The 20,048-nt window shown below is 43.2% G+C and overlaps 1 protein-coding gene across 1 annotated transcript in view; it reads right to left on the bottom strand.

Moving 5' to 3' along the window:
- Positions 1–3,247: 3,247 nt before the first annotated feature.
- LOC128845599 (monocyte chemotactic protein 1B-like) overlaps positions 3,248–20,048 on the bottom strand; it is an 88,145-nt gene continuing 71,344 nt past the window's right edge. Inside the window, exons 3-5 of the mRNA XM_054044433.1 lie at positions 8,478–8,560; positions 5,297–5,414; positions 3,248–4,502 (exon numbers count right to left, since the gene is read on the bottom strand). Coding sequence (XP_053900408.1) covers positions 4,346–4,502; positions 5,297–5,414; positions 8,478–8,547 — 345 coding nt within the window. The 5' untranslated portion in view covers positions 8,548–8,560 and the 3' untranslated portion in view covers positions 3,248–4,345. The remainder of the gene's footprint in view (positions 4,503–5,296; positions 5,415–8,477; positions 8,561–20,048) is intronic.

A 20,048-nucleotide genomic window follows, 5' to 3' on the forward strand; every position in this document is an offset into this window, starting at 1 on the left:
TAAAGCTCTTTGAGAGCCTCGGAAGTGTCAAAACAGGGCAAAGTAGTTATTCATTATGAACCACTAGGGTGCGCATGGCAACAGAGGTGGAAATCATTTGCAACTGCCTATGTGGAAAGAGCTAGAGGCAGCATAAGGACTGGCGTAAGCAGTGCTTCATTAAACAATGGTGAAGGTCAAGCAGGCCAATCTTGGAGGATTATAGACATGCTGTGAAGAGCTGACGTGGACTAGGAACCTCACATAGTACTTGATTCTCACTATCGCTGTTATAGTGAATGATAAACAGTATATATTGATTATGTCTAATTATTAATTAGATACTAATCACTAATAATTAATCAGTGTTAATAATTAAGTGTATTAACTATTAATAGTGGACACATATGTAAAATAATCATATATACTATGACAAAGTTCTTCCTCTATCTTGGTGGGTCCTGCACTTATTGGCAGATTTTCTTGCCTCAGAGATTCACCATGTGGGTTGGAGAACAGCCCAGAGACCTTCCCCTCTGGAAGAGCCCACAGTCCAGGTCAATTGGGAGGTTTGGGGGGAACCCGGGCCCGCTCTCTACTCCGGGTTCCAGCCCAGGGCCCTGTGGACTGCAGCTGTCTAGAGTGCCTCCTGTAACAGCTGCATGACAGCTACAACTCCCTGGGCTACTTCCCCATGGCCTCCTCCAAACACCTTCCTTATTCTCACCTCAGGACCTTCCTCTTGGTGTCTGATAACGCTTGTGCTCCTCAGTCCTCCAGCAGCACACCCACACCCACACCCACACCCACACCCTCACCCACACCCTCACCCTCACCCTCTCAGCTCCTTGCGCCTCTTGCTCCCAACTCCTCACACTCACAGCACAAACTGAAGTGAGCTCCTTTTAAAACCCAGGTGCCCTGATTAGCCTGCCTTAATTGATTCTAGCAGTTTCTTCTTAATTGGCTCCAGGTGTCCTAATTAGCCTGCCTGCTTTAACTGGTTCTAGCAGGTTCCTGATTACTCTAGTGCAGCCCCTTGTCTGGTCACTCAGGGAACAGAAAACTACTCATTCAGTGACCAGTATATTTGCCCTCTACCAGGCTCCTGTACCCCACTGGTCTGGGTCTGTCACAATACATAGCACAAACTAATTAGTGTAGCACCAAACTGTGGCACCCTCAATTACAAATTTTTACATTGACTTCAATGAGGCTAATTGTAGTGCTGTACAATGTACTATTCAATGAGAGTAAAGGTATCTGACCGATAAGAAGCATGTTGATAGCAAATTCTGCCCTGGGATGCACATGAGCCGTGAGAGCTGATGCTGCATATCGGATGCTAAATGCAGGGCACTCATGGAGCATAAATGCTCTGTGCTGCAGTCGGCCTGGCAGCCTGAATCTTCCTCTCTCAGCAGTTCACTCGGCCTACAATGTTTTTATTACCACAGCTTGTTGCAGCAGCAATTTTTCTAGTATGCTCAAAATGGCAGCTTTAGATGAGAAGGCAGACACAGCTTTGTATAGTGGAAGCAAAATAGACAAAGTTGGCTCTAAGGGCAGTATTGCATAAAGATGTTCAGCCCTCTCCTCCATCTCTGGTTAGTGGCCTCCCTTTCAGGCCTGCTGTCTGGGACAGTTAAGAGCTATTGCAGTTCTCTTTTCTCTTCTGGGCCAGTGGTTCTCAAACTTATTTGATTGCACAATATGCCACCCTTGCTTCTCCACTGCTGCTGGCGGAGCTGGGCAGCCAGCAACCGCCACTCTCTGGCCGCCCAGCTGTCACATAACTTAGGGTACAAGCTGGACTGTTGGACAGCTATGTCTCCTCAACTCTCCAACCTGGGGTGCCGTTTACACTGCTTCACTCTGAGAGCAACCCCTCCTGGCTTGCTCATGCATTGACTCCAGCATGTAAATCACTCCCAGCTATACTGTATGAGTGCTATAGCCAGCCACTCTTGAATTACACTGCAGAGCGACACCAGCAAATTCCCAGTCCCAGACTTCCCCCTCAGAAATGTGTGTCTTGTACTGCCCAGCACCCACCTGGACAATACAAGCTCATAAAAAGTCCGTCATTTCATTAATAGAAAATGATATGCATAAATCCCGTTATCTCAAATGTAGTTTCCCAAACACTGCAATCCAAACAGACTGGTTTAAATAAAATAATAAAACATGTTTTATTAATTACAGAGAGATAGATTTTAAGTGATTACAAGTAATGAGGCATAAAAGTCAGAATTGGTTACAAAGAAAATAAAAGGTAAAATGCAACTAACATCTAACTTAACAAGCTAAGTGGATTCAAAACGAAATATCTCTTTCACCACATGCTTTTGCAGTCTTGCTTGTAGCCAGGATCCCTCCCTCAGTTCAGTGTTGCTTCAGGTGTTGTTGATGCCGTGAGCAAAGAGAAAGGGAGGAGTAACTTGGGGTGTTCGTTATCTATTCTTATACCTTTCTTTCCTCTTTGAGAGTGATCTCGAGCTGGGGTTCAGGCAACAGCAAGTTTGTTGGGATGGGAACCTCCAGCTGTTCCTTTGCCAAGATGTATATTTCTCACTCACACCCTTCTTCCTTCCAAAGAATGGCCACTTAACCAGGTGCTGGTCCACTTGATCTCATTGAAACCTGGCTAGGGTGTTCGATAGCCTTTCCATCTGTGAGGATCTGGTGTGTGGGTGTTCCTCAGAATTGTAACATGTCTCAGTAGTACCATGCAACAGAAGCTTATATCTTTACATACAATATTGCCACACATATTTCAACATGACAATAATGTTCCGCAGATTATGCGTTTTTTTTCAAATGATACCTCACAAGGCATACTTTGTAGAAAACATATCATAGTCTTGTAAAAAGTGTGAATATGGGAGTACAGACTATCAAACCAGTTCTGAAGGCAGTGCTGCTACCAGCATCAGTGGAGAAATAAGGGTGGCATGGTATGGTATTCCCACCCTTACTTCTCTGCTGCTGCTGGCAGTGGCGCTGCCTTCAGAGCTGGGCACCCAGCCAGCAGCCACCCACTCTCGACTCTGCCTTCAGAACTGGATGGTCAGAGAGCAGCGACAGAAGTAAGGGTGGCGTATTGCTGTGGGTAAAATGTCCACAATACTTTTTTCCCCGAAAGCTTCTCACCCCACCTCCCTGAACACATTCCTTCCCCGAGTTTGAGAACAGTGACACAGAATGAGAGGCTGGGGAGGAATACTTCCTGCAGTGTTAACTAGAAGAGCGAATTGAAGGGCTGGAGTGATGTGAACTCATCTATACAATATAGGGATACACATAAATGAAAGCTTGGATGCAAATTCCATCTATCTACTGTTAGCTATTGAAGGTGGCAGCAGATGTTTCTGGAAAAGTTATTTCTCCTAGGCTGACAATAAAATCATGGATTTGTGCTATAACCTCCATACCCCCACTGTGTGATCTTCATGCGGGTCACATAAAAGCAGACACACATACCATTTGACCATAGATTTGCAAGAATTTTATTAATTTACAGAAAAACAGAGACACCACAGTTATTAGAATCCATTCATTTCTAAAATGTAAAGCCCCTTGGACATGGCTCTCCACTACCTGGAGAATAAGAGATTGGTACATAGGATTGGCATCAAGCGCGGTCTCCTACCTCCAGCCACGGCTTACACATGATGCTTCAGAGGAATGCAAAGGAAAAAATAAAGCAACTGATTCAGATCCATCTCATACCAGTGTAAATAAGGAGTAACTTCACAGAAGTCAGTGAGCTAGATCCTCCACGGGTGTAAATCTGCATCAAGTTACACTCTAGACTGATCATCACTTATACTGGGGGAGGACCTGTCCCAATGAATTTGCATTGTTGCAAAGTGGGAGGAGAATTAGACCCAATACATCTAGCTAATTCCCTTCTGAATCTTGCAGTTATCAGATGATGCCCTGGAGCATACAGGTTGTTTACTTATAGCTTATATAGTTATTAATTACCATAAAATTATCCAGACTCTTTTTAAAGTCCAGCCCCAATGTCTGACACCAACCTCCTTCACCTGTATCAAACCCTCTATGAAGTAGTTTCACCCACATCCTTGTCCTTTGTAACTATAAAAGTTCATCCAGGTGGAGGGGGGAAAGGGGGGGGTGCCTACACACAGTAATAAATAATTATTAATGAACATTTCAGAAAATAAACCTGAAAACAGTGCGGAAAAGTCCAGCTATAAATGGAATGATTCTCAGTCAGCTCTGCCCTAATGATGAATGGATTCTGATGTGCCCATGTTAGTTCAGAGATTTTATTTCCAATTAACAACTAGAAGAAGTACAAGCAGTTGCTGAGGATTGGGCTGGTGCATCCATTTAGTTAATTGCCTCTGGGCTTGGGCTTGGGCTTGGGTTTGGACACGGGCTTGTTGTTGGGTCTTCTGCGGACAGGTCCTTTATCCAGGAATTTTATGGCATCCTGCACCCATTTGAGATCAGGCTCCACGCAGATCTTGATGCCTCGTTTGGTGATGAACCTGCAGGGGAAGAAAAGGAAAGCCAGGCTGCCATTAAAATTCTTCTCTCCAAACCAAGGTCTTGTGTGCATATTTCTATTCTATGGCCTATGTGGTGTGGTACAAAGGTTTTGTCTGCAGGCATTTGGGATAGTTGCATCACTAAAGAGTCACAAAGCCAGCAATGAGCTGGTTCTGCTGTATGGTATGGACATCAACTCTACATACATGGCGTGTGTGTGTGTTTATATATATAGTGTATTCATAAACGTACATAGGCATATACTGTATAGCCAGAAATTTCAAAAGAGCTAAGCACCTGGCATATTGAGTTGGCCCTTTATTTATCCCACAAGAACCAAAATTAAATAGATGCTCATGAGATTGAAGGACCGGTCACATCCTCTAGAAGGAGGGATAATCACACTTCGCTGTTCTGTACGTTTCCTTCACACAGCTCAGCGCAATGCACCTCATTGCCCATTGACAGCACTGTTTGCTATTCCCCAGCATGCCACTCGAAACAGCTCTTGTTCTTTGTGAGATTTCCTCCTAATTTCTTGATCAAAAAGGTTTGTCTGTTCAATCAAAATTGTGGATGCTCCTCTGAACAGCACAAATCCTCCAGACCTTTTGAGGTTCATCCACTAACAGTTACTACCTGCTAGAAATGAAAGAATGCTCTTCAGTAGTATGTTTTGGTCAGATTGACGACCCTCATGCTTGCTGTGATTCAGTTCTACCCCTGCCCTTTCTCTCCTGATAGCAGCAGCGTGTGTCTCTAGATTAGTTTGAAGAGTGGTCCAGATACTTACATCACAGCTTTTACTGGTATGTGCTGCGTCTCATATTTAACAAGTCGTCTGATGTCCAGCTTCTGCGTGGACAGGTCTACACAGGCGCTTTTGGGCGCGATTTGACTTGCAACACTTCCTACAGGGGAAAAAAATAGATGGTAAGCTAATGCTAAATGAACAGTCATTCTTTACACTAAGTGGAAATTATTGCATGTTAAATTACAATTGAAATATCTATAGATGTATGTACTGGGATCCATTTCCTAAGTATGCTTCTTACATAGGAGCTATACAACCAAACTCCTGATCATCTGAGATCATTAAAAAGCCAAGGCAATTGTAAGAGTAAATGTCTTGGCCAAATTCCAGTGTGGATAGTAATTACATTCTGCCTTCCTAAATTGCCTCTGCACTTTCAATTGGGTCCATTCATGTAGCAGTGCTTCGCTATCAAAGAGCTGCTGGGTTCCCAGAGACAGCTTCATTTCAGTTGAAGCGATCTGTGTACATAAAGTATCTAAAGCATTTGGGGATCTTTTGGGATGTGAGGTTCTGGATGAATATGCGATACGTTAATTAAAAGTGGGAATGTGAGCAAGTGTGTGCCTGTCAAACAGCGTCACTCGGAAATAGAAGGGTATCACATGCTTCAACCAGGTGTGTCCATGTAATAATACTAAGAGTTGGTGCTTGCGTAGCACCTTTCCTGGTAGAATCTCAACATACTTTACAAAGGAAGATCAATATTATCATCCCTGTTTTAGAGGTGAAGAAACTGGGGCACTCTGATTTAGGGTATCCAACTTGAGACTTCCTGGGCCTGATTTTCAGAGGTGTGGATTACCCAGAAAGTCATGGAAGCACCCAAAAACCCAGGCAACCAGCAAAAGTGCCCACTTTTGAAAAAGTAGGTGTAAGAAGCAGAGTGGGATTAGAATTTGGGAACTCTGAATTACAATCCTCAAATGTAGCCAGTGGATTTACTGCCTGCCCATGTGGGATTATTTCCACCCTCTCACACCTGGCTCGAAGAATATTCCCTATACAAGCAGAGCTTCTCTAAGCGGTTTGGAAGAAGTCTGAGTAGATATCCACTTTTATGGTGCAAAGATGTGTGCCTATAACTCCCCTCTCTGCCCATTTCTTATCACTGCCCTTTCTGATCCCTTTTATGCTGCTCACATCCCTCTCCGCTTTCCTCTCTGCCTCCCACATACTTATGTGACTCCATTCTTTTCTTCTGCCTCCTGCTGCCTTCTGTTTTCCTCTTCACTTCATTTCTCTCCCCACTTTGCTGCTGCTGCCTTCCCCTCCATTCCCTGGGGCTCTTACTCTCCTTCCCAGCAAAATCTTTGTCTCCCTCTGTTCCCTTTAACCAAAAATTTTTTAAAAATCAAACCCACTTGGAGGACAATTAACTACTGTGAAAAAAAAATCAAATACTTCAGTTTGCCTCTTTCCTCCCCCTTCCTATTCATCTGCCTTTGGAAAGTTCCATATCTTCTGCCCAATTGCTCACATCCACAGAATCACTTCTAAAGGGGCTACCACCTGAGACTTTTGATCTCTGCCCTATCTCCCCATATATTGCCTGATATGCACGGTCCTTCTACAGAAAGTTTCAACTACATTTTATAGCAAATTATCCTGCCAGGGACACAGGGTTGGAACAGCAACAACAAAGACATACTACAGGGATGAGCCCTCTGGATGTCTAGTGCAGATTATTTTGTGTTTGTGTGGGAGGGTCTGTGTTTGGGGTTTGTGGAATTTTGTGAAGGTACTTTTTTTATATTCATCATTGTGTATTCTTGTGGTTCTGTCTGAACTGGGTATGACTGTGGTTGTGCATGTGGTTTTTTTGTTCTTGTTGCATGCATCTGTTTATGTGTATTTGTATATGTGCTTGTGTGTGTGCGGATGAGCTTTTGCAACAAGTGTGGTCTATTACAAGTGTCGTGGTGTATTAATTGTTCATGATTAATAGGAAAAAGATCTAAGTGTCACTGTGGACAGTTAATTTAAAAGACCAATATGAAGCTGTGCTCATAAAAACAAAACAAGTGTGTAAACCTTATTAAGAAAGAAATAGCAAATAAGACTAAAAATATCATGATTTCATTGTATCAGTGAATGGTGTGATGTAGTCTTGAATGCTGTCTTCACTTCTAGCCACCCCACCTCAAAAAGGATTTAGCACAAATACACAAGGATTTCACAGAAAGTCAATGAAAATTACTAGAGTCTTGGGAAGATTTCCATACAGGGAGAGACTAAAAAGACCAGGACTATATAGATAAGAGAGGAGACAAATAAGAAGTGACATGATAAATATAAGAGTTGCCATCCTGGGTCAGACCATGGTCCATCTTGCCCAGTATCCAGTCTCTGACAGAGGGCCATACCAGAGCTTCAGGAAGAGAGTACAGATTAGCACAATTATGGAGTGATCCACCCCATCTTCCACTCCCAGCTTTTGGTAGTCAGAAGTTTTGGGTTGCCCCAAGCATGGGATTGCGTCCCTGACAATGTTGGCTAATAGCCATTGATGGACCTATCCATAAAGCCCTGTGCAGATACAAAATTTGTATCTGTATCCGATCCACAAAAATGATCCACAGATATCTGCACCCGCAGATACGAATATCCACAGATTTGCAGGGCTCTACCCATCCTCCATGAACTTATCCAGTTCTTTTTTGAACCCAGCTATAATAAGACAAAGGTATATACAATAATGAACAGACTGTAGAAAATGAATTGGGAGCTCTCCGATTTCATAACATTAGAAGAAGGGCACAACCAACAAAATTAAAAGGCAACATCCTTGAAATTGCCTGAAAGACATGCTTTTTATAAAATGCATAATCAACCTGTGAAACTCATTACCACAATATATCAGTAAGATCAAAAAAGGTTTAGACATTTATTATGGATAATAAGAGCATTCATCGATGCTTTAGTTAAGCTCAAAGGATATATATCCTCTTGGGCATAAACCAACCACCAGTTGATAGGGGTTAGGAAGAAACTTCTCCTATGGGCAAGTTATTCCACAACTGTTCACTATTAGTTTTCTCACTCCTTCCTCCTACATATCGGGTACTGGTCACTGCCCGAGACAGGGCACTGGATTGGATGGACCACGGGGCTGATATAGTATGGCTATTACCAAGTTCCTGAAGAGTTAAACACTTACCTCTCACGGTGCTCACAGCAAAAAGGCCGAGCCAGAAAATGACCAGGATGTCTGTTGCGTGGAGTTTCATTGTTGATGGCTTCCTTGGAATACCAGAGGAGAAAATGATAATCGGAGCCCCTTTCACTGAGCTTTTATATATCTTGCAATGGTCAGCTCACTTCCTACACCCAATGAAAGGGGCGTCATGGTGGGTGTGAGCAGAGACGGAAATTTTGAGACGCAATCAGTACTTTTTTTTAAAGGTGCAGAAAAACTCCTCTTCCCTTGCTAGACCCCTGTTAAGGCTTTTTCCTGCCACAAACTGAGCTGTGGTTGCCTCTTGCTGACACTTTGCAAGCATGTCTTATTTTAGGCTGAAAAAAAGTCACCTTTCTGCAGTGGAAACCAGTAATGTTCCTGTCCTTTGATATCTAGGCTGTGAGCATACCAAGCTAAAACCCACCACAGAGGCAAAGAGTGACGGCGCAGAGCTAGGTCACTCCTGGACCACTTAAAGGGAAACATGAGTTACAAGAGGGGAGGCTTTGCTAATGGAAACAGGAATCAATTGGATTGTCCTTAGCAGCTGTACGTCAGAGGTGGCTGTGACATTACCCTGGCTACAATCTGGACTGATGGACAGCTGCGTCCCCTCAATTTTCAAACCTGCGATGCCTTTTACACTGCTTCACTGTGAGAGCAACCATTCCTAGTCTGCACACCAGTGACGTATTAACTCAGAGGCCCATAGGCCTCGTGCCCAGTGCCCCTGGCCAATTTGGGGGCCCCCACAGGAGTGCCAGAACCTGTGTAGAAGTGACGGGCCATCAGCACTGGAACTGTGGTCCTGCCCTACTACTCCTATTCCCCTGGGGCCCTGTCCCCAGCCAGGCCAGGAGCCAGAGCCAGGCTGTAGTAAGAGCCACCCAGGGAGCCCAAGCCACTGTGGGGAGCCCCGGACTCTACACCTAGTCTGGGGGTCAGGATGCCCAAAAGCAGCCCCCGGCCCATGTCCCCGCCCCCTGGGGTGCACCACCCAGGGCAGCTGTAGGGGCCGAGGCTCCCCACTGAGGCCCAGGCTCCCTAGGTGGCTCTTACCACAGCCCGGCTCCAGCTTCTGGCCTGGCCGGGGCCATGGCCTCGGGGGAAGATGAGAAGCAGGGGCTCCCCTGCCACTTCTGTGCTGCGCTTGCCTGAGGCTATTATGCCCATGTTAAAAAGTGGGTGGGCATGGCCCCCCTTACCTCTCTCCAATTCTGGCACCCCCTGGACCCCTGGGGTGTGTGAGGCCCAAATGTTCTTTGTGCCCAGGGCCCCAGTAAATGTTAATGTACCTCTGTTGCTCACGCACAGCCTCCAGCATGTAAATCACTCCCAGCGTTTTTGTATGAGGGCTATAACCATTAGCCAGCCATCCATGAATTACACTACAGGGCAACTCCAGCCAACGCCCAGTCCCAGACTTTCCCCCAGAACTGTGTGTCTTGTGCTGTCTAGCACCTTCCTGGACAATGCAAGCTCATATAAAGTCCGTCATTTCATTAATAGAAAATGATATGCACAAATCCTGTTATCCCAAATGAAGTTTCCCAAACATTTCAGTCCAAACACATTGGTTTAGCTAAAACAATAAAACAAGTTTATTAACTACCGAAAGATAGATTTTAAGTGATTACAAGTAATGACGCATAAGAGTTAGAATTGGTTACAAAGAAAATAAAAGGTAAAATGCAAAGAATATCTAATTTAACAAGCTAAATGAATTCAAAGCAAAGGTTTCTGACACCACATGCTATAGCAGTCTTACTGGCTGGAATCCTTTCAGCTCAGGACCCCTCCCCCAGTTCAGTGTTAATTTCCTTGTCCCTCAGGTGTTGTTGATGCCATGGGCAGAGGGAAAGGGAGGAGTGTTTGGGGGCATCTGTTCCCCTTTCTTATAGTGCTCTTCTTCTTGGAAAATCATTTCCAGCTGAGGTTCAGGAGACAGAAGATCTGTGGGGATAGGAACCTCCAGCTGTTTCTTTGCCAAAAATGTAGATTTCTCACTCATACCCTTTTTCCTGCCAAAGAATGGCCACTTAACCAGATGATAGTTCATTTGATTTTGTTGATACCTGGCTGAGGTGTCAGTTTGCCTTTTGTCTTTGAGGAACTGGTTTGTGCCTGCTTTTTTAAATTTGGAACATGTCTCAGTAATGTTATAGAGTAGAATATTATAACTTTACATACAATGTTGCCACAAATATTTTACCAGGACAATAATGATCAGCAAATTATGGGTTTTCAAATGGTACCTCACAAGGCACACTTTGTACAAAATCTATTATAGTTTTGTAAAAAGGGTGAACGTAGGGATACAGACTGTCACAGTGTCTCTTAAAGCTATGGCAGGTTTAGTAATAGGGAGATATTCCCTGCCCATTCTGTGTGGTGGATCTTGTTAAAGCTATTTTGCTCTCCCCTTACATGCACAGGCCCCACGCTGACATCCCTAGGCATAGGCGCTGACTTCCCCTCTTTTCCCTGAGTGTTCGACCCCCTTCTGCTCTGGTCCCACCCCCAATCCACCCCTTCCATGAGGCCCTGCCCCTGCCCCGCCTCTTCCCATCCTTTCCCCACCCCCATTCCAACCCCTTCCCCATAGTTCCTGCCCCAACTCCACCCCCTCCCTGCCCCATTCCAACTCCTTCCCCAAATCCCCGCCCCTCCTCTTCCCCGCCTCCTCCCCTGTGCGCTCATGTTCCCGCTCCTCCCCCCACCCCCAGAGCTTGCTAATGACACCAAACAGCTGTTTGGCGGTGGCTGGGTGGGAAACACTCTGAGGTAGGCGGAGGAGCGGGGATGCGGTGCGCTCAGGTGGGGAGGGGAGTTTGGCTGCCGGTAGGTCCAGAGCACCCACTAATTTTTCCCCGGGGGTGCTCTAGCCCTGGAGCACCACAGAGTCGGCACCTATGTCCCTAGGTGTTTGGGGCATGTTGACAGAAAGAACAAATGCACAAAGGCCTAAACCTCAACTTGCAAGATACAAGTAACTCCACTAGCCTCCATATGAGTTACCCATATCCTGTGCTGGAGAATCTGGCAAACAGGATCTAGTCTAAACTTGCAGGGAGTGGGTCCTGTTTTGGCAGAAGCAGTTTCTAATTTGGTTTCCTCATGGTTGTGTCAGACATTATCAGGTTTCTCACTCCTTCACACAACGCACAGTCAACCTGTGGAACTCATTGCCAGGGGATGTTGTGAAGGCCAAAACTGTAACAGGGTTTTAAAAAGACTTAGATAAGTTAGTGGAGCAAAGGTCCATCCATGGCTATTATCCAAGATGGTCAGGGATGCATCTCCAAGCTTCGGATGTCCTGGACTCTGACTGCCAGAATCTGGAAGTAGACAATAGGGGGTGGATCATTCGATAATTGCCCTGTTCTGTTCATTCCCTCTAAAGCACCTGGCATTGGCCACTGTCAGAAGACAAGATACCTGGCTATTGGGCTGACCCAGTATGTCCGTTCTTATGTTGTTATGTTGAATATGGCCCGAGGAATAGCAATAGCTGCACTCAGCCACATTCCCTCCTTCACCAGAGATGGCAGAAGCAGAAGTGAACAGCGTTAGGCCAAAGTGGCTTTAAAGAGTTTTAGGAATCATTTCTGTCATGGTTCCTGTAGGTATAAACAAGGGAGCTCAAAAGACCTTCCATGTGGGGTCAGAGAGGAGAATCTCTCATCTCTCATAGGCCTAGTCCACAGTAGGAGTAGAATCCAAGTTCATTGCAACTATATTTAAACACAGTGTTGATAACAGGGATCTAACTATGGTTTCCAAGAGCACTGGGGACAAAGACATTTTTATATTAGATCCTTGTTAAAGCAGAGTACTACTGCCACGTGCAGGGCAGTCTCCATGGTCTTCTCTCCACTACAGTTGCATCTATTTTACAGTCCCTCATTTGCAACATTGCTCCACACCAACCGTTTGGTTTTTGTAGACATTCTATAGCCATGCGTTGGAACCTAGGCTGCTCCGGTGGAAGGAAATGGTCATCTGTCCAGTTCACATTCATTAGCACCTTCATTTGTAGCCTCAGCAAAGAGGTCCAAGATTGTGCTAGCTATGGAGATTGAGCTATGCCCTGAGGGCCCCAGATGCCCTAGACACTTTTTCTCAAAATCCCCTCCCCCTGTTTCTAAAACTCCCCCATTGGTAGCCATGGTGATAACACTGGCATAGACAGGCAGCTAGCAGCAGCTGAAGCATCTCCCTTCCTGGTGGTAGGAGACTGAGGCACACAGAGATTAAATAACTCACATAGAATATTTGTGACAGACCTAGGATCTGTACCCAGCTCTCCTGTGTCCCAGCCCTGTGCTGCGACCACAAGACCATCCCTCCCCGCCAGATGAGACACATGGGAGGGGCGATGGGCAGGGTCACCCCCCCACACCCACATTTGCTGCTTGGCTTGTACTGACCATGCTCACATGGACTGAGCATGCTCAGTAACACTACTGAAGTCGGCTGCCCTCACTCTGCCCTCCCCCGCCACTATCGGCAGGCATGGGTCACCTCTGCTCCCCGCTATAGTCTCTTACGACTAGAAGGCACATTTTTTATCTTCTGTGAATATGCGTGTTTATACTGAGTGCTGTAGGCCCAGTTCTCCTCTACCTTGTACCCAGGATAGCCATTTTCATCTGTGCAAAGGTGTGCTCTAGTAGAGTCACCAGCTGCCTCTGAAAGTGCACCAGCAGGGCATTGGGGAGCCAGCTCAGATAGATTAAGAGAACCTCCCTCCCTCAAAACCTTGACCCATTTTTAGAATCTCCCCTGAAATGAGGTTTGGAAGTCTTCCTTCTCCGCCATTGCTCATTCAGAGCCAAAGTCTCACCGCTTTTAAGGCGTAAAGCAAAATGCATCTCTTTCTGCAGACTCTTTCCTTTCAGAGGGCATTAGTATCTTCTTGGTCATCAGTCTGGGTAGCTGGTGTTCCTCAGCTGGGATCTGTTTTCAGCGGGGAGTTTCATAGGCTGATACGGGCTGCAACGTAAAGCACAGATTCCCAAACAATAGTTGTGATCTGAGGGGATCTGGTAGGACACTTGGGGTTCAATTCTGATTTACACTAATGCCACTTTACACTGCCAGAAAGATGTAAAGGGGGCTTGGTATATAGGAGAACCAGATTTGTGGTGTTTCGTGTTTCTAGCTGCTAAGTTGCATTAAAAAGACAGCTACAAATACACAAACTACTTTCCTTAATATTCCTTTCACATAAGCAACCAGACTGCGGAAGGCTTCTATGAAACTTTGGAAGGTCACGCAACCCAGATAGAGCTGGGTGACATTATTCAGCCAAAACTTTTTTTGGCAAAAAATGTAGATACAGAGACACCAACATTTTTCTCAATTTCAGTTTTGCTGAATTGTTCATGGGGGGGGGGATTTTTAAAAATCCCCCAAAGTTAACATTTTTATTTCAACATTTTCTAAGCAACATGTCAGGATTTTTCAATTCAAAATTTTATTGAATTTTTTTAAATAAAAAAAGTTTTTAAAATGCTCCAGTTCAAAACAAAATGTTATGTTCAATCCGACATGGTTTTTTTTTAACTTTTCAGTTCACCAAAAATTTCTAAAATGTTTCATTTTGCGTCTACTCAATTTTTTTTTTCGATTTTTCAGAACAGCCAGCAACTTGAAAGATCAGTTATTCACATAGCTTTAATCACAGTGTACTTTGAATGCTTCAGAAAATGCACTGGCATGAAGCAAAGTGACAATGTCCAGTATGTGGTACATCTCCCAAAGCAAACTGGATATCCAGTAAAGTTGAGTTTAAATGAGACAACTAGCCCTGGATTTATGAACAGTCTGGCTACATTTCAAAGATCATCTTTTTACACAGACAACAGAGGTAACATTTTTGGAGCTATGTGCAAGCTTGAAAGCTTGTCTCTTTCACCAACAGAAGTTGGTCCAATAAAAGATGTTACCTCAGCCACCTTGTCTCTCTAATATCCTGGGACCATCATGGCTACCACAACACGGCATACAACAATGGGAGATATCCTCTTACACAGACATTTGGTGGACAGAGGGAGAACAAAAATATATTATGTGATTGCAGGACTCTTTAATTACTTTAATTGCTAAGTAGTTAATTATTAAACTCACCTCAGCCACGATAATGACAAAATGCTCAGCAACAGCTAGGCAATTTCTGTGACCGCTGCTCAATATGGGTCTCATTGTTACCATGGGCTCCCCTTGACTAGTTGTTGTATTCACCTGTTGTCTCTTATCATATACTCAGATTGTCTGAGCTCTTTGGGATGGATTTTTATAGGTATTTAGACCCCTAAAGGTGCAGACAGGTGCTTTTGAAAATCCCACTAGGCACCTGTCTGCATCCTTAGGTGCCTAAACACCTTTAAAAATCTGGCCCTTTCGGAAAGGGATCCTCTTTCATTATAAATTTGTGCAGTGCCTAGCACAATGGGGCTGATCTCTGTTTGGGGCTTCTAGGGACTAATAATTACTAATAAATAGCACTAATAAATAGCACTAGATAAGGAATAAGGCCAATAATTAAATAACAGTGGCTAATAATTTGATTGATATCAACAATCCATTAACTTGTACTTGGCACTGTGCATTTTAATTTGTTGTAAAAGTACCCAGAGCGATGGATGGGCACTTATTCTTAATCAAAATAAACTGACTCTAATTGAAATACAGAGACACAGACTTGTGCATACACACAGCAGTCATATAAAGTTTTATAGAGAGGAGCCAGCAATTGAAAAGCTCCAGATTCAACAGCGCCCTCAGAGAGCAGAAGCAACAAAATCCTCCATGACACCAAACTGCATAATTACAATAGCCACAGTAGAGAAGGCAACCTCTTAACGGCAGTATCCAGAATGACTAGCAATAATGCTAATAATTCATAAAAATCTTGCACTTCTGTAGTACCTTCCATCTTAGGTTCGAAAAGCTCTTCACAAATGTTATCAAAAACAAACTTCTTAGCCCCAAAGTGAATCAGGATAGTACCATCCCCGTTTTACAGATGAGGAAACTGAGGCCCGGAGTGGGGAGTGGCGTGCAAAGTGAATGCAAAAGGCTATGTGGGTGTAAAATGCTACTATTTGATGTGGTAGCATGCTACACCCACTTTGCACTTCACAAAGGTGTGAATCATGACAGCCCATGAAAAGGAAATGGAAAACCAGACCCAAGGAATTAGAGTCTCACAGCAAATCTGAAGCAGAACCAGTAATAGATCATTCCTGTGCTATCACTATATCACACTCCCTGCTTTGATTTTTTTACTAAGATTACAAGCAAATTTGGAATAATTGTTATTTAACCGAGAGCTTCTACTCTCAGTTACATATTAACACCACCACTGAAGTCGATGGGGACATTCATGTTAGGTGTAAGTGAGAGCAGAATAGGGCCTAGTATCATAATAATTTAATTATTTTATTCTGTTCTATATAGATGCTGATACCATACTTATCACCATAGTAGCTGAGCACCTACATTTGAATGGTCTACATTTTCCTATACCATATTAATAAACCTGACTGACATTGGTTATTTGGTCTCTTGAGTATATGTCATAATGAACCAAAGTGTGGTCAAGCAACTGACTATACAATCTATCAACAAGTTCAGTTATATTCCTCATTATGGCATCTTTAAGTGTCTGTCTGCCTACTTCCACACACCTGGATTTTAATATTTAATTCCATTGCACCTGAAATTCCAGAAATGTTCTTTATTGAAATCAGATATCCTGGTGCTATTCTTTTAACCTATTCCTTAATACTAGAGCTCATCAATATTTTTCTGTCAAAACATTTTTGGAAAATGGCTTTTTCGACTAAATGGAAATTTTTGCAAAAATGTCTGTTTTCATCAAAAAATTTACATTGTCAGCAGAAAAAGAAAAGAAAACTGGAACATTTGGAATCTTGGCTGCTGATAAACAAAACAATTTTAGTTTGGGGGTTTTCAATAAAAATCAACACAATTTTGAGGAAAACAAAAAAATGTGTTTTCATTTAATTTTTTCATGGGAAAATGATTTCCTATCAGCACTGCTTAATGCGTTGGATTCATATAAATAGATAATACTTAGTGCTGCTTTGAATCCAGGAGACTGGACTAGAAGACCTCTCGAGGGCCCTTCTAGTCCTTTATTTTTATGATTCTATGATTCTATAAATAATCACAAGCACCAATCTTCCGTAATGCCATTACAGTCTCAATTCATTTTCTCTTTGTTCTCTTCTGGATGGATTCTTTCTTTTCTATGTCACGTCATTAAATTGTCTTGTGTACAATTCAAACCTCTGCATAAAGAACATCTTTGATCAGTAGTTGGCATTCACATGATTTCTGAGTAATTGGTGTCCCCCATTAAGGGTTTGATCCTGCTCCTGTTGAAGTCAATGGCAAGACTCTCATTATCTTCAACAGGGCAGGACCAAGCCATAAGATGGCATCCTGGTTGCTTTCAACTTCTTCGTTAATTGGTTCCTCGTTAATTGGTTTAGGAATTCTGGGCCAGACCTTCAACTGTTGTAAATCAGAACAGCTTCACTGAAGTTAATATACCTACCCCAATTTATATCAGTTGAGATTCTGTCCTTTTTCTATAATATGTTGATTCATTCATAGTCTCTTTCTTTCTCCCCTACTCCTCTTGCCTTCCCTTTCCGCCATCTCCCTTCAGTCCTATTATAGATGCCCATGTCAATTAAGTTTCTCCTTTTTCTCATTTCTTGTATCCTCATCGTATTTTGCGGCTGCATTATTCATTGTCAAGTTCATAACTGGTCAAATAATTATCTGAACTTTATATCCATTTTTCCTTTCTTCCATTATTTGACACCTCCAGTCAAATTTTATCTCACTGATTCTGTAAATGCTTTTGATGTATAATTCCACCTTCCCTTTCTACAAGATCAGTGCTGACATTCCATTTGTACCATCCTATCTGGCTTGTTATGCCTCACTGCTGTAGGTCCTACTCCTCATCATTTAGACTCTGATTCAGCAAAGGGCTTATGTCTGTGCTTATCTTTAAGCATATGCTTAAATCCATCCCTACTGAGCAAAACACTTAAGCTATTCCTTAAAGTTAAGCATGTGATTAAGTCTCTTTGAAGTCAAATGGGATTTCAGCACATACTTATGTGCTTTGGTGTACCATGGCCTTAGAAACTTTTCCGGTTCATCTTGCTTATTTGCAGTACTCCTGGCATAGAAACATAAGCATATTAGCAACCTTATTCATATTAGACACCTTTTGTTGCAGACCATCTCTTCTTCTTCTATGATATCATTTGTATTGGAATTTTGTACTATGTTTTCTTAGTCCAGCTAAGCTCTCTCCCTCAATGGGACATAAATCCAACAGGCACTTTTGAAAATCATTTCTTTAGGCATCCAATTTTAGGCATTCAAGTATGAAAAAGTAGGCCCAGAATAACCTGGTTTGGAAGGGGCCTCAAACAGGTCATATAGTCATCGAAATCTTCCCATATACTGCAATGGGTGTCAGATCTCAGCCTTGACTGTCTCCAGTGATGGTGATTCCATAACTTCCCTTGCCAGATTGTCAAGTGACTATACAGGAACATAATACTTACTGCTTATATAGCATTCTGTATGTTCAAAGCACTGTACTGGCATTAACATGGATTTTTCCATACCAGAGAGATCTTCAGTCTCTCTTGTTCAGTTTCAGTACCGTGTCTTGATGAGTGGTGTTGCAGTCTGCTCCTACAAGTCTGTAAGAGGAAGTCTCAGATACCTTATCTATCTAATCTTACACAATCTGAACTACTTTAGGCACGTGTGGTCCAAGGTGCTCATCAGCAAGCTAGCTAAGCACTTTGCAAAACTAATGGCACAGCGAAGCCATGAAGATGCTATTTTCTCAGTCTTCTCCCTGTTCCTTTTTTCATCCTATCTTATTCCTCTTTCTTTCTCCTCTTCCTCACCCTCATCCTCTTGTGGGGTTTCTTTCTTTCTCTCTAATTTCCAAATGAGATAGCGAAAGCAGGTTCAGTTTAATATATGCTTGCATAACTCCTCTACAATGTCTGAGATATGGAAGCCAATTTGCATCCCATTGATTTTCAGTGGGACCAGAACAAGGCCTATTGAGTGCAGAATAAATATTGAGTCTTGGTTAGCCAGGTGTAAAGAGTTTCTGTGGAAATTAGAGATGGACATAAACCAATACACTGGATCTCAGCATCCGGGGACTTTAGAAGGAAGTTCAGACACAGATTATCTCTACAATGGGCCCTCTCTTCTCTCAAGATTTGTAGAAGTTCAAAACTAATTTTGCAGCTTGGGCTAATTTGCAGTGCACATATCATTTATCCCCAATGCACTGAACTTTCCTTAACACCATTTGCTAGAGTAAACTAAAGCAAGCAAGGAAGATGATTTCGCAGCGTTAACTCCTTTAATAAAGTGTGAGGGTGGAGATACACAAAGGAGAATGGAAATAAATTGTTTCTAGTGCTTCCTGCTCCTTATGATGTATGAAAGTGGCCTCATGAAGGTTTTTCAAAACCATTTTTTCTCTTTGTATTTTATATTAGAAATATCTGGTCCTCATATCCCTCTTTTTGCTGGAGGACTTTGGTCAACTTTTGGAGGACCTGAAAGGTAACATCACAGCTCTAATGAGCTGCAGCAATCCCAGCTTTGAACTAAGGATGGGAGAGGTTTTTGATTGCCTAAGGCTCAACAGGCCAGACTCTGAACTCCCCTACAGTAGAGTAAGTCAGGAATAACTCTATTAAAATCAACCGAGTTACAGCAGTGTAACATCAGAGTAAGCAAAACCAGGACAACACGCAGTTGAAGGCTGGGATGGATCCACCATAGGTTGCAGCCGTGAGCTGTGATGTTACCAGCCAGATCTTCCAAAGATTTGCCAAAGTCTTCCAACAAAAAGAAGGAGAGATTAGGCCCAGATCTTTAAAATACAAATTACAATCAGAAAGACTTCTTTGGGAAGAAGAAAAGAAAAGAACCCGCACATTTATGAGGCCTTCTTTCTCCTTCCTAAAGAGCACATCTTTTTAAAAATGAATTGTTGCTTTGTCGTTCATCTCTCAAATGATGTACAAGATGAGCTGTCACACTTTCTAACCACGCCATTGATGATGCATGCTGCCGAGCCTCATACTGGTTACTATGAGCTGGCCATTTTGTGGCCACATCCTGCTCCACAAACTACTACAGAACGGCTAAAAACAAAACCCAAGCAACTGCTCCTTATCTAGTGCATGAAATGTAACTTGAGGCTCACGCTTTCTCACTCTGGACATGACACAAGGCGAGAGGAAATATTTTCCTTTCGGTGGGCTTTTTTTCCTTAGATATTCACTCTGTGAACCATTGAGAGTGCAGGCGTGTCAGTGGGAAGGCAAATGAACACAAAATGACTAGGGCCAGGAGGAAAAAATCAGTCTATATCGTTTGCAGTGAACACCCACTTGTCTAAAAAGTTCCACACTCTGAACTTTCCAAAAGAGAATCCTTGGGGTTTATTTG

Source organism: Malaclemys terrapin, chromosome 1 (genome assembly GCF_027887155.1).
Source record: "Malaclemys terrapin pileata isolate rMalTer1 chromosome 1, rMalTer1.hap1, whole genome shotgun sequence".
NCBI lineage: Eukaryota > Metazoa > Chordata > Testudines > Emydidae > Malaclemys > Malaclemys terrapin.